Source organism: Nansenia antarctica (assembly GCF_963989245.1).
Source record: "Nansenia antarctica genome assembly, chromosome: 11".
Taxonomy (NCBI): Eukaryota; Metazoa; Chordata; class Actinopteri; order Argentiniformes; family Microstomatidae; genus Nansenia; species Nansenia antarctica.
In genome coordinates this window covers 6806624-6820735 of record NC_137681.1, presented here as the reverse complement: position 1 = coordinate 6820735, position 14112 = coordinate 6806624, and the positions used below count along the sequence as shown (strand labels likewise).

The window sequence follows — 14112 nt, the reverse complement described above, 5'->3', positions numbered from 1 at the left end:
TCATGAAAGGAGGGTCCTGAAATTTTATTGAATGCAAAGATCTAAAAAAATGTTTTACTCACAGGGGTCAAATGACCCCTCATGGCTGATTATGTGTTAACTGGATTGCTGCACTAAGGAGTGGGAAGAAGTGCATTCACTAAAGTGTCACCACTAGTGTATCCTGTATTGTCTTACCTGTACTATTGCCACCATATCTTGTAGTATGCCTATTATTTTTGTCACTTATTTCCTGTACTACTGTGACTTTTTATCTTAAATTATGCTTGATTATTATGTCTTGTGCTGTAATGCGCAATGCAATGTCAGGAACCGAAGCCTGAGTAAGTTTTACTCTGGTACACTTGTGTAAAGTGACGTAACAATAAACTTGAAACTTGAAACGAAAGCAGAAGTATAGGGTTTAGTAGGCTGAGCAATCCGAGGCTAAGGTTCTTATGTATGTTTTCATTATTCAGGCAGACCTTCACTTGAACTGCAGTGGGTAGGTAAACTTATGTTAATTCATGCAAATCAACAATCAAATTACTTTAACCAGGTTGGACCAAATATTCTGATTGAAATCATTCACTTCCTGAAGCCTCCTTTAGCGAACCGTTATGGGCACTTGGTTAGTCACCTGGCCAAAAAAAGCACTAAAGGCTAATTGTATCCCCATGTGATATGACTCAACAGACTGAGGCCTTGATGCATGATGTTTGACCAACATGTTGTTTGGCCCCTAGCAGGTGTTATTTTGCTTGCCAGCAGGTTTGATATCTACTGGTTGCCTATACAGAACCTCCTCCTCTGATTGGTTATCACTTAGATTTCGCCGGAATTAGCAGACAATTGTTGAACGTCATCTTTACATTCAAACGGAGTGGGACTTTTGCTTGATTGTGACCCTCGTCGCTGACAATACGCTACGAAAGTACAATACGTCAACGGCCACAACTCTCTTTTGCTAGCGATTGTAACAGTGCTGCTTGTTTTCCAAAGTGTCTCCAGCTATGCTTACATTCTGCAGATTTTTTTATTTGTTTTTAAGTGATTTTTTCTGAGTGTGGCAGTCCCACTGATATTTTAATTTTTATTGTGACAGAGACAGTAGAGATTTGACAGGAAGGATGGGTGAGAGAGAGAGAGGAGGGATGACATGCAGGATATGTCCACGGCCGGAATCGAACCGGGAACCCTGCGGTTACATGGTCAGCGCTTAGTCCGCTACGCCACCTAAGCGCCTTCATTCTGCAGATTATGACGTAAGGACTTCCATAGTGTATGTAAACAGGCTGTAAGAGCACAGAGGCAGTCCAAGCTCTTTCACCATGACATCCTAGTGTACAGTAGTGTATTTGTTTACGGCTCTACGATTCAAATCAACAGGAAACAAATAGGCCTGAAACAAGAATGCAGTGATGGCACTCCCCCCCCCCCCCCCCCACCCAACCCCCACCCCCCACCCCACACACACACACATCCGACCCCTTCTGCTCAGTGACATTGCACTCCACTCACTTTGCACTCTTGTCCTATACATCAATCCACTTTATTTTCGTTGTTTCATATAAACATTTTTATTTGACTGCATCTACTGTTATTTACAGCTACTACTTATTTCACTGTATTGTTGATGTTGACTGATGTTGTAGAGTTGCTCTGCCTTAAGCAGTACAGTACACTTGTATATACAACTGTTATGAGAAATAAACTTGAACTTGACTTATCACATCGCTACGTGTCTGCAGTAGGAGAATTACCGTCAGAGATAGTTGTAGAGAGAGCATAGTACTGGAATGCAATGATATAACAAGGTGCTGGGCAACATAACAAACATAGTTTAGTGATGTCAGCTCCAGATATGTTGCCAGATTGGTTGGTGCTGTCAACACCATCACAGGGTGTTCAGTCACAACCTGAACATGATGTTGACTATCTGGCAGAAGACAAATAGGCCCCAGTGAACCGAGGAACGAGAACATCGTGTTATCGTCGGGGAATGTCCCATTTCTGTTGATTCGGTTGTGGGATTGTTATCATGTGCTCAGGGGAAATGAGAACAGGGAAAAGGGAGAATGGCCGGATAATTCACTGCATAGAGAATATTTCCTCCCTAATATAATAATAATTAAAATGTGTAGGTTATCTACTTAATTTGTCCACTTGAAGAATGGTTCAGTCCCACCCATATTTTTCATTTCATTGGACAGACACAGTGAAGACAGACAGAAAAGTAAGGAGAGAGGGCATGTCAGCAGGGCATGGGCCGGACTCGAACCCACGCCGACATGGGCATAATGTGTGCACTGTAGACCGCGGTGCTGGACCACTGGACCACCCCAGGCCATGGTGCTAGACCACTGGACCACCCCAGGCCACTTGAAACGTATATATAACACCTTCTGTGGCGTGAAGACATAATCTTCAGCTAAAACATATTCATAGCATGTAGATTCTAGATGCCGTCATCGAGTACCAGGAAACTATAGGGCATGGGCCGGACTCGAACCCATGCCGACATGGGCATAATGTGTGCTCTGTAGACCGCGGTGCTGGACCACTGGACCACCCCAGGCCACGCTTGAAGAATTCTTTACCTGACACTGTGAGATGAATTTTAGGACTCAAAAACAAACCGCACACAAAATGTTCAGTTGAATGTATGAGGTGTGACGTTGGTTTCCAGTATTGACACCGTGGTATTGTATAGCATGCATTGAAAACACGGCTTATGACTTCCTATTTATCAGTCCCCAACTGACCATACAATGACCACCTCTAAGCCGTGGAATAAAGGACCTTCCACAGTCACATTATGTACCCTGAGCTGTGATAAGCCTGTCCTGGGGACGTGCACATTTTTAACATGTTCGACATTTTTTGGTTTCTTTGTTCTTTGTTTTGTTTGTTGTTTCTTTGTTTGGGTGTGTGAAATGTAAGTGTGGCCCCCACCCCGGCACCACACTGTGCTGTGTGTGTGTGCGTACGTGTGCGTACGTGTGTGTGTGCGTGCATGCGCGTGTGCGTGTGGGTGTGTGTTTATACAAGTGTCTCTCTGTACAACTGTTTATCTTTGCTACTTGTCACTGTCACTGTATTCTGGAGATTGTGCAACGGAGTGCCTATGACAGTGTTTGCAGGTGTGTGTGTGTGTGTGTGTGTGTGTGTGTGTGTGTGTGTGTGTGTGTGTGTGTGTGGACAGGCCACCATGTACATCCACTCACCAGCACTGCATTGAAGCGCTCCTCCAGCTCCTCCTCAGCAGGCATCGGCAGCTTGGGCCCCGGTGGTTGTTTCTGGGGGGCCCCCAAGTCTGGGGACGACGACACCACCTTCCCCTCCTTCCCCAGGGGCACCTCCATACTACCGGCCGCGTTGCCCATAACTGTCTATCACAGACACCCTGACTCACTACTCAAGTACTCCACAAACACTTTATACTTTCCACAGCCACAAAAACTAGTAAACACAGTCTAAATCCAGTTCCAACTAAAAGGTAAAAGAGAGTTCCAGAATCCTAAAAACAAACTGAGGCAAAAAACGATACAGATCCTTGCTTTAATCTTCACGCTGAGGCAAGGCTTTATGTGGCGTTGACCTGTGACCTTTGAGAATTTCCATGTCTCCAGGGTGTTAGTCCAGGCCCAAGCAGCATCTTCAAAAATCTTCCTACTCCTACGGGGAGAGGAGGTGGAACTGAAGTCATTCAAAAGAGGAAACAAGTGTCAAACCTGTTATAAGGTCCCGTAGGTAGTGATATGGAAAAACCGCAAGAAAGAGAGTGCTGAGCAAGGGAGAAGGAGAGAGAGAGAGGGAGGAGGAGGAGACAGGGGAGAGCCAGAGCTCCAGCGAACCCACAGAGGTTCTAAGGGAGTAATAAAAAATCTAATCAAATCTAAATAAAAAAAGAAATAGCTCTTCTACGTCCCTTCCTGAGCAGAGGAGAGGAGAGAAAACTTGGCTGCAGACACACCAGCCTAGTTCCTGAGAGGCAGCAGTCGCTGGCAGGGACACCTGGGGGGTCCGGCAGGTAGGCGGTGGGGGGGGCCACACTTTTGGGGTCCACACGCGATGCTGGGGCTAACCGGTCTGTTGGCAGCCATATCAGAGGAGGAGAGAGAAAGAAAGGAGGGGAGAGCTTCAGGATCACAGCCAACAACTGTACTCTATCCGAAACAGGGACAGAGAGAAACAGAAAGAGCAGGCTCTCCCAGTGAACCATAGAGAGAGAGAGCGGAGGAATGATGTTTCCTGGGTCCTAATGCCTCCATGTTCAGTTTGCAGGAGAATTCTCAAAACTAGACCTGAAGTGTGGTCTTTGGTGACAGAGAGAGAGTGAGGGAGGGAGGGTAGAAATACAGTTAGGAAGATGGATAGAAAACGTCCTTTTTTCCATTATTGGTTATTTCGCACGTGTCAAAATACCACAGTCGGACCCTCTTGAAAACGAGATGGTTCGTCTCAAGGGGTTATCCCCAATAAAGCATTTCAATATATACAGTCCTGTAAAAGTTAGGATTATCAAAACACTCAGTATCACACAGTATCGTTTTGTATAATAATTGCATTACATGGCTACAAAGCCTGCCCTGTTACAGCTGGAGAACAGTCGAACTTCAGGAGCTTGCTGAACCAGGTCTAAGGCAGATCAAAGCCTTATACTCCGATTAATAGCCTATTACATCATCACACTGACAATCCCATAAGGCCTCATGTCCTCACAACACTACCCTCACAGTGCAGATGCATGCCTCCCAAACAGGATCAAGCACGTAATCAGAATCATAACGTCTAGGGGTAAAGTGATTACATAATTGTATTCATCAGTGTAGGGCAAAGGGCTAGACCTGAGGTATTGGGTGAATGACTTACTGCTCGTGAGCGAGCGGTATGTTACTGAAAGGTGCATTACCTGGAAGCAACACGTTAATAAATGATGAGTGTTACGTTGATACCCGTAGGCCTGGTCACACCTGGTCATCAGCACACACAAGAGTACAATAGCTTATTGTCAAAGAGAGGCTATGTATGTAACGCATACCTGTGAGGAAATAGCATGTCCCCTTCGTTGTAGTTGTAGCATTCCCAATGGCAACTGTGTTCAGGAGCATGTTTTTTTTTTTAAATTTCAGACAGGTAATACATTACTTAGAGCATACACCTAAACACAGTATAAGACTTGTTTAAGAAGAATGTGTGACTGTGTATGAGATGCATCATCTCATAATTAATCCTGAGCGATAGTTTCCAATAGATGAAGAAAAAAAACATAACCTATGTTATTATGATATTTCATAAAGTCATTATAAAAGCATACATGCCTTTAATGAAATATATAGTGTTATACGTGTATGCTTTAGTACTTGTTTACAACTAAGGTTTTATTTACCTAATGTCTGTTTATTAATAGGCTCCTAGAGCATTGTCAATGCCATGGGTTGTGCACACTTTAATAAAATGCGAGGGTGACACCTACTGGTGGCAGCATCACACTGCATTGCTGAAGTAGCGGCAGGGTAGTCAGTCAGTCATAGTAAAGTTACAATATGGAAGATTTTGACACTATCAGGGTTTTTGAGCCAAAAGGAATTCCCTAAATAGTCAGAAATAATGTCCAGAAATTGCCTCATTGGACAGAAAGGGAGCACTTCCCCATATCCATGAACATCAGCTTATTTTGCCAACGTGTGTTAGACTGAAACTATGGAGAAAATGATTGATATTGCATAGGAGAATGATAACCATACAGTCAACACTAGGACAAATGGAGCTAAAATATTAGGAATTAAACCTCCATAGTATACCTTTTACTTTTAAATGGCAAGCCACTTAAAAAAAAAAAAAAAAAAAAAAAACGTAATACAGTATATCTATTAGATGCGATGAGACATAACGTGAGCTTAGAATGATAAGGTTCTATCTCCGTTTAGAATGAGAAGGTTCTATCTCCGTTTAGAATGATAAGGTTCTATCTCCGTTTAGAATGATAAGGTTCTATCTCCGTTTAGAATGAGAAGGTTCTATCTCCGTTTAGAATGATAAGGTTCTATCTCCGTTTAGAATGATAACGTTCTATCTCCGTTTAGAATGATAAGGTTCTATCTCCGTTTAGAATGATAAGGTTCTATCTCCGTTTAGAATGATAAGGTTCTATCTCCGTTTAGAATGATAAGGTTCTATCTCCGTTTAGGGCAGTTCAGAGCGTCAAAGTTTTTACATTCCATTATGTTTTGTGAGATGGAACCTTTGTATTTGATGAATTACTAACTTAAAAAATGTCAACATTTTAAAAATAACACCACACAGGCATTAATAAACACCTAATGGATCAGATTATGTAAAAAAAACTAAATTTTGACCAAAAATGGAGATAGAACCATATAATTCTAACGTCACGATAAGTAGAGTAAATATTAATTTTGGGTTGCCAGACGTCCGGTTTTCAGTGGACAGTCTCTATACCACGTGTGTACAATTTGGCTGGTCATTCAGTCGTGGTAGATTAGAAATCTGGCAACCCCGTGCAGCCAAAAAAGGCTATTGTAGATCTTCGAGTAAACTACTAGACTATTAGTTAAAAACCGTGTAGCTATGTGGCATGACACGCCTGCCCACGTTTTATACATTAAATGGTGATACAATGGTTAAATACCTTACTTGGTTAACGTGTGCCACAAATTGCTGTTTTAAGACATCAATTTTTCCCTTGACTTGAGAATAATGAGGACGTTAGGAAGTCTAACCGGCCACCGGGTGCACTTGCGTCGTTCTGGCGCAACCTGGTGGGATGGACTTGACGTACTTCAACGTGCGATGCAGACGCAACAACGCAGCGGGAAAAGTTTGAACAATGGAGGAGCAACTGATTATTGCCGTCTCTGGCCAACCTGCGATCTACGATACAACATCGGAAAACTACAGAGACACGAACAGGAAGAATGCTGCTTGGGCGAAGGTGGCAGCCGAGCTTCGTCTACCAGGTTTGTGAATAAACTATTAAAAAGCTTAAACTATTAAAAAGCTTAAATGTCGAGGCTGCTAGCTAGCTAACTCTAACGTTAGCTAATGTTTAGCAAGCCGTCTGTGTTGTGTCGAAATACAATTAACAAATGCCTGGTTATGTTATAAATCCTGGTAAATCTTTTTTTCCTTGTTTAACTAACGTTAGCTATGCTATGTGTGTGTGGCCATCTAGTTCAAATTCGACTTTCAATCATGTACTGTAGCCAGCTATTGAGGTACTACTCTACTACTAAACTGAAGTGTGTGTGTGTGTGTGTGTGTGTGTGTGTGTGTGTGTGTGTGTGTGTGTGTGTGTTCAGTTAGTGACAGTGTAGATTAGAATGACAGTACAATTAATTTATGTATTGTTGTTCTTTTCAGAAGAAAGATGTAGGAAGAGGTGGCGAAGCCTCAGAGACCAATATAGAATGCAGAGATGCGAGAGAAAAAAAAGAGTGGTTCGGCTGCCACAAACAGCCGACCATGGCGGTTTTTAAAAATGTTTAATTTCCTTGAGCCGTTTATGCGGCCGCGCCCGACGAGCAGCAACGTCATGGTCGTCATGGATGAGCAGGAGAGAGAGCAGGACATGGTCAGTGTATCAGAAAGAGAGATAGATGAGGAATGGAGACAGGAAGCAGAGGATGAGATGGAGGGACAGGCGAGCTTGGAAGAGGAGGATGAGGAGTTGTTGGAGGGAGCATCAGAAGCAGGTATTATGTAGCGGTATCTTCTAGAACAGTGGTTCTCAACCCTCTCCTCAGGGACCCCCAGTCACTCCACATATTTGATCTGTTCCACCACCAGCACACCTGATTTAACTAATCAAGTATAAAGCAATAATGATTTGTACTTTAGTTAGTTGAATCAGGTGAGCTGGTGGTGGAACAGATCAAATATGTGGAGTGGCTGGGGGTCCCTGAGGAGAGGGTTGAGAACCACTGTTCTAGGGTGAAAAAAACAAAACATACTGTAGCCCATTTAAGCTCTGTGAATGCCATACTGGGGTTTACTGACGTCACCGAGACACATGTACAACGCTTCACTGTTCAATCTGGTAAAAGCTGGTGACTGACAAGCGCATTCAATATGTGTGCACACACGCACGCACACATATGCCACTACTTTGTTTTTACTGATTTACTGATACTGCAGTCGTAGCGGTATCTTGCTTAATAACCAAGACTCAAGGGGATGGGGGTTGTTCCTAAGTAAGAATACAACAGGAGCTGCCATAACCTTTCTGTTATCTCTACCTCAACAGCTTCATCAGCAGGAGCACCTCCAGACACCCCCCAAGCTCCCTGCCCTAAAAGGAGGAGGCACCGTGCTCCGGGTACCTCAAGAGGTACACCCATGACAGCATTTCAACAGCGTGTGGCCGCTGCGCTGGAAGATGACCAGATGAGGGCAAACCAGACACCACCACCCGACGAAGACGACCTCTTTGGTCAAACGGTTGTCCTCACTCTGCGGAGGCTTCCACTGCCAACCAAGGCAGCGTTGAAGTTTCAGATTCATCAGTTATTATTATATAATGCAGCATTCCCACGTACGTTTTTTACATTCTGTTTAATCATCCCCTTATCAGTGGAGAATCTGATGTGGATGTATGTTTTTAACCCTTTGGAGGTTGTTTTTGTCTTTCATTACAGAATAAGCCACACGCTGTTGAAAGGCCGTCATGGGTGTACCTCTCCGACTGAGAGAAAGAGAGAGAGAGCGAGAGAGTGTGTGTGTGTGTGTGTGTGTGTGTGTGTGTGTGTGTGTGTGTGTGTGTGTGTGTGGGGAGCAAGTTAGAGTGAGTGAAAGAGAGAGAGAGAGTGTGTGTGTGTGTGTGTGTGTGTGTGTGTGTGTGTGTGTGTGTGCGTGCGTGCCTGCCTGCCTGCCTGCCTGCCTGCCTGCCTGCCTGCCTGCCTGCCTGCCTGCCTGCCTGCCTGCCTGCCCTCACATGTCTCCACATGGTGGCACTGTGGCACTAAAAGTATGGTACTATTGTACCCACATCCTCCACTGTTTCCCCATGTTTGCTTATTAAAAGCTTTGTTATTTGTTAATCATTTTTATGAAGGGTCATTATTTAAACTATCCTTATTCAAGTTTAGAATGGATTTTTGTGCTCTTATGTAAAGCTGTGGTTGGCTCTTAAAGGAGCCTTTGGGTTTGAGGGTGCATAGCACTGGTTGTAGAGGCTGCTCTAGATCAGTGGTTCCCAACCGGGGGTACGCGGACCCCTAGGGGTACGTGAGGGGATTGCAGGGGGTACGTGGAAAGATTTGGAAGTATAATTTATTTCCCTTTCCAAAAAAATAATTAAATATAGTCGTTTCATAAACCTGTTGTTAAAATGGTACGCTGCAACTTAAGTTCCTCCCCGACAGGTGATGAGTTCGAGTTATGTGGGAGCCAATGGGAGCTGAGCTCCCATAGAGATGGTCTGAGGCTCTCTGAGCTCCCATGAAGGCAGTAAAATCAAAAATCTGTGGGGGTCGCTAATAATACATTACCACAACTATTATTTGATCAAAATGTCAATGTAATGAATATTATTTAATTTATATTATAAATATTGTAAAATAAACACGTTTTTCAAAAGAACTACGCGCACCATTAATCTCCTGTGAATGACAGTATGCCTTTGACTGCCTGCACTTCACCACCAAGACACCATGGGGCGCAGTAGAATATTGTGCAACAGCAAAAGGTTGATTAATCAGCTGTGCGGTAAACCGTTGGAACACACAGTGCACAGCTGATTAATCAATTAAACCAATAGAGTGAGACACCAGTTGCCTTTCAGGAAGTAGTGAGATCGTGCACCTAGCCTATTATTGAGAAGCAAACATTCATTCATTAGCTATACAGGAGTATATACATACAGTAGCTACCATGCCGCCCAAAAAAAGGCCACTGCTGCCGACCGGGTCATCAAGCCTAGAAAATGTCGGGTTTTTATCAAAGAAACCTGCTATGACACCTAACGTTAGCCCTGCTGCTACTACTGTTACTACTACTGCTGCTACTACTGAGGACTCTGCTACCTACTGAAAACAGACCACTCAGCCTACTGAAAACAGACCACTCAGCCTACTGAAAACAGACCACTCAGCCTACTGAAAACAGACCACTCAGCCTACTGAAAACAGACCACTCAGCCTACTGAAAACAGACCACTTTGGTCTATCTTGTCTCCGTAAAGGTAAGGTGGCTTTTACTTTTTACTAACCTAGTGTACTAACCTAATGTATTTTTCGCTCCTTCTGTATAGCAAAAATAACACAATTATTGGCCGAGATACATGTGTGACTATCGCTTTTATAGCTGTTGTTTCATGTGGGGCTGTTGATGTGGTGAAATGAGTAGCCTGCAGCTGTAGCGTCAGGATATGTTGGGATTTGAGGATGAGGATGATGTTTCTGTACCGGTACCGTTTTTAAAGTATTGATTTGTCACCGGTATCGAATAAAACCCAAACTGTACCCAACCCTAACTATATGTTTACATGCCAACTAATTAGCTAATTCATTTCTTTCATTTAGAGCTGAGGGGAGCAACAGAGAGACGGACAACAGGACAGCAACAGAGAGACAGACAACAGAGAGACAGACAACAGGACAGTAACAGAGAGACAACGGGAGAGGAGAGCAATAGAGACAGAACTGAATGCACTGAACCTTTTTTTTATTCTTTGCATTATTAACACTGTTGTGTTATTGTGTTATTAAAGTGTTGAAGTGTTTTATGGTAAAGCATTATGAGTGGTGTGTGTGTGCAGGGTGCTCGTGAGTTGTTTATTTTGGGGAGGGGGGAGGCTTGTGTATGGGGGCGGGGGGTCCTCACACAAAGGAGTAGCCTAGGGCCACTGACCACCTTAATCCGCTACTGCCTATAGCTAATTAAAACTTGTAAGTCCCATCGCTGTGTGGGCATGATTCGCGCGTGCATGAGAACATTTCGCACTGTTATTTTGGAGACCCCCACAGAGTTCAGCTTATAACTCGAACCCTGCTGTAACACAAGTGGTAGTCACGTCACATTTAAATCACGATCATTTTCGCGCGATAGTCAGCTAGGCCTGTCAGTTGGCAACCTACCGCAAAGATGGACAGATGACTAAAACGACCAGCTACAGTCACGGTCAGATCAGAGGCAGATCAGACGGTCAGATCAGAGAAGAAAAAAAAAAAAGGACCCCGCTATTATTTGGAAACATATGTTTTGTGGGGATTTACATGTACATCGGCTGATCCACCACAGCCACAGTGCTTTTTCTGCGGCGAAGTCCTGGCTAATAATTCAATGAAGCCATCCCATTTACAGCGACACCAGAGCACCAAACACCTAGCAACTGTTGGTAAAACTGACGACTTTTTCAAGCAAAAACTGTCAGAGTTCAAGTCAAGTCAGGCTACACTGAAGAAAGCGGCAAGTGTGTCAAGCAAAGCACTGGAGGCGTCCTATGCTGTTTCATTACTGGTGGCTAAGTTAAAAAAAACACATTCAATCGCCGAAGATCTGATTTTGCCTGCCGCTATGATTTTGGCTAAAACTATGCTGGACAACAAAGCAGCTGACGCGCTCAAGTTGGTACCATTATCAAACAATACCGTCTCCCGTCGGATTGATGATATGTCCATAAATATTGTCGGACAAGTGGTGGATAAAATGAAGCTAGCAGGTCAGTTCGCTTTGCAATTAGATGAAATGACCGACGTTAGTGGGGAGGCTCAGCTGCTGGCTTTTGTGCGTTATAAAGAAGAGTCGGACATAAATGAGCATATCTTGTTTTGCAAGACGCTGCCAGGAAAGACAACTGGCGAGGAACTATTTCTGATTATTGACAGCTTCTTCAAAGACAACGATCTGGAGTGGAAATGCTGCAGTCATCACATCTGTACCGATGGAGCGGCAGCAATGACGGGTAAGGTGCGTGGGCTGCTTGGGCGTGTGATGAAGGTGAACCCCGAAATTAAGTGGATGCACTGTATTATTCACCGGGAGGCACTCGCCAGCAAAAGGATGAGCCCCGAGTTAAGTGCAGTTATGGATGACGCAGTGAAGGTGATTAACTTCATTCAGTCCCGGCCAATGAACCACAGACTGTTTCAAACTCTTTGTCATGGCAGCGGGTCAGAGCATGAGCAGCTACTGCTTCACACAGACGTTCGCTGGCTGTCTCGTGGCAAAACGCTGCTGCGGCTCTATGAATTGCGCATCGAGGTGTTTGCTTTCCTGACAGAAAACGACCACCCTCTTGCAGCCCTGTTTGAGGATGCAGTGTGGGTTGCGCAGCTGGCATATCTTGCTGATGTCTTCACTAAGCTGAATGAGCTCAACCTTTCACTTCAGGGCAAGTACTCACACATCCTTAACATGTATGACAAAGTGAATGGATTCATAAAGAAGGTTAAATTATGGGAGAGGAAATGTAAGGATGGAGATGTGAGCTGTTTCCCACTGCTTGATGGCCATCTCGCCACCACTGATGCTGACAGAGGTCCTGTGGTGAAAATAGTTAAAGCACATCTGTCCAAACTTGACACTGACTTCAACCAGTACTTTCATGACATTGAAACAAAGTCAGAAAAACTGGACTGGGTGAGGAACCCATTCAGAGTGAATGACAGGAGCAGCAGCAGCCTTCCTGCAAGCCTGCAGGAAAATCTGATGGACATGTCCTCTGATCGTGGGTTGAAGATGGCACATGCTGACAAGTCATTGACAGAGTTTTGGTGTGATGTTGAAAAGGAATATCCAGTGCTGGGAAAGTGTGCATTGAATGAACTTTTGCCTTTTGGATCTACATATATGTGTGAAGTGACCTTCTCAGCTTTGACCCACATCAAAACCAAGCCAAGGAACAGACTGAGTGTGGAGAGCAGCCTGGTGACTGCTGTTGCCACACTGCCTCCAGAACTGTCAAAGCTTATAAAAGAGAAGCAACCTCAAGTGTCTCATTAAAGCTCAACTGATGAAAAAAAGAATTGCAACTGCTACTGGGTGAGTCAGAATATTTTTCACAATGGTGTAAATATCTATGTATTAAAGGGGAGTGGTTCAAATGATTTTCATTAATAATCAGTAGAGTTAGATAAGAAGTTTAAGTGTGTGTGTGTGTGTGTGTGTGTGTGTGTGTGTGTGTGTGTGTGTGTGTGTGTGTGTGTGTGTGTGTGTGGATGGTTGGGGGTGTGGGTGGCTGTATTGCAAGTGCAACTGACACTTGTGATGATATTCTGGTTCAATTAGCTCTTGTCCCTGAGAGGGAATTTGTGATAATCATAATGTCTTGAATGTGTTCTCTCTCTATGTGTGTGTGTGTGTGTGTGTGTGTGTGTGTGTGTGTGTGTGTGTGATAAGTTTTATCCTGTATCATCTTGTCTGTTTCCTCTCCCCATCAGTCAAGACTCTGGGATGAGAAAATGATGACATCACTGCACCTCAGACAGAAGCCAGAGAGGAGCAGGAGAAAGGGAAAAGAAACAGATATCAAATCAAATTCATTATTATTTATTATTTATTTTTCTATTTTCAGTGAGTGTGTGGGCATGTGGTAACAATTAACCATTGAGGTGGCCAGGTGGCACATGTATTGGCCAATTAGCTCATGTAGTCTAATTTTGAATGGCAATGTTTTGAAATGGCAAACATGTGACTTTATGTCAGATTGTTGTGTGCAGAAAACCGTGTTCAGTGCATTTAAAAAGTGCCATTTTGAATAGCAAAATGTGTGTAAAGCAGAAAATGTGTTTAGAGTTTTGGAGACATGAGAAGAGGTTTTGCTCTCTGTGTGTCAGTAATAAATGTTATATTTGCAAGTTAGAGTTTAATTTACATTTTTGGGAAATAATCAACACGCATGAGTGAGGGGGTACTTCTGGCATGGCAAAACAGCTCAAGGGGTACACAAGACAAAAAAGGTTGGGAACCACTGCTCTAGATGATGGAGTTCTGCCATGGGACAGCACCTGCTGGAGAGGAGAAGTAGGATGTCAGGGTCTCCCTCACTCTCTTCGCTTCTGTAGTGGAGTTGTTGTTCCCTGTGCGAGTGAGCTCCTGTAGGCCATCTCTTTGGACATCCGCCTCCGATGGGGTTGGGCAATGGGACCGGTCACTCCTCGTCTTCTGTAT

At 43.9% G+C, this 14112-nt stretch overlaps 1 protein-coding gene across 1 annotated transcript in view; it reads right to left on the bottom strand.

Moving 5' to 3' along the window:
- Positions 1-3365, bottom strand: part of fmnl1b (formin-like 1b) — a gene marked incomplete at both ends in the record, with an annotated part of 40644 nt that extends 37279 nt beyond the window's left edge. The window contains one exon of the mRNA XM_080541933.1: positions 3207-3365. Within this exon, the coding sequence (XP_080398059.1) occupies positions 3207-3365 (159 nt within the window). The remainder of the gene's footprint in view (positions 1-3206) is intronic.
- Positions 3366-14112: the final 10747 nt, after the last annotated feature.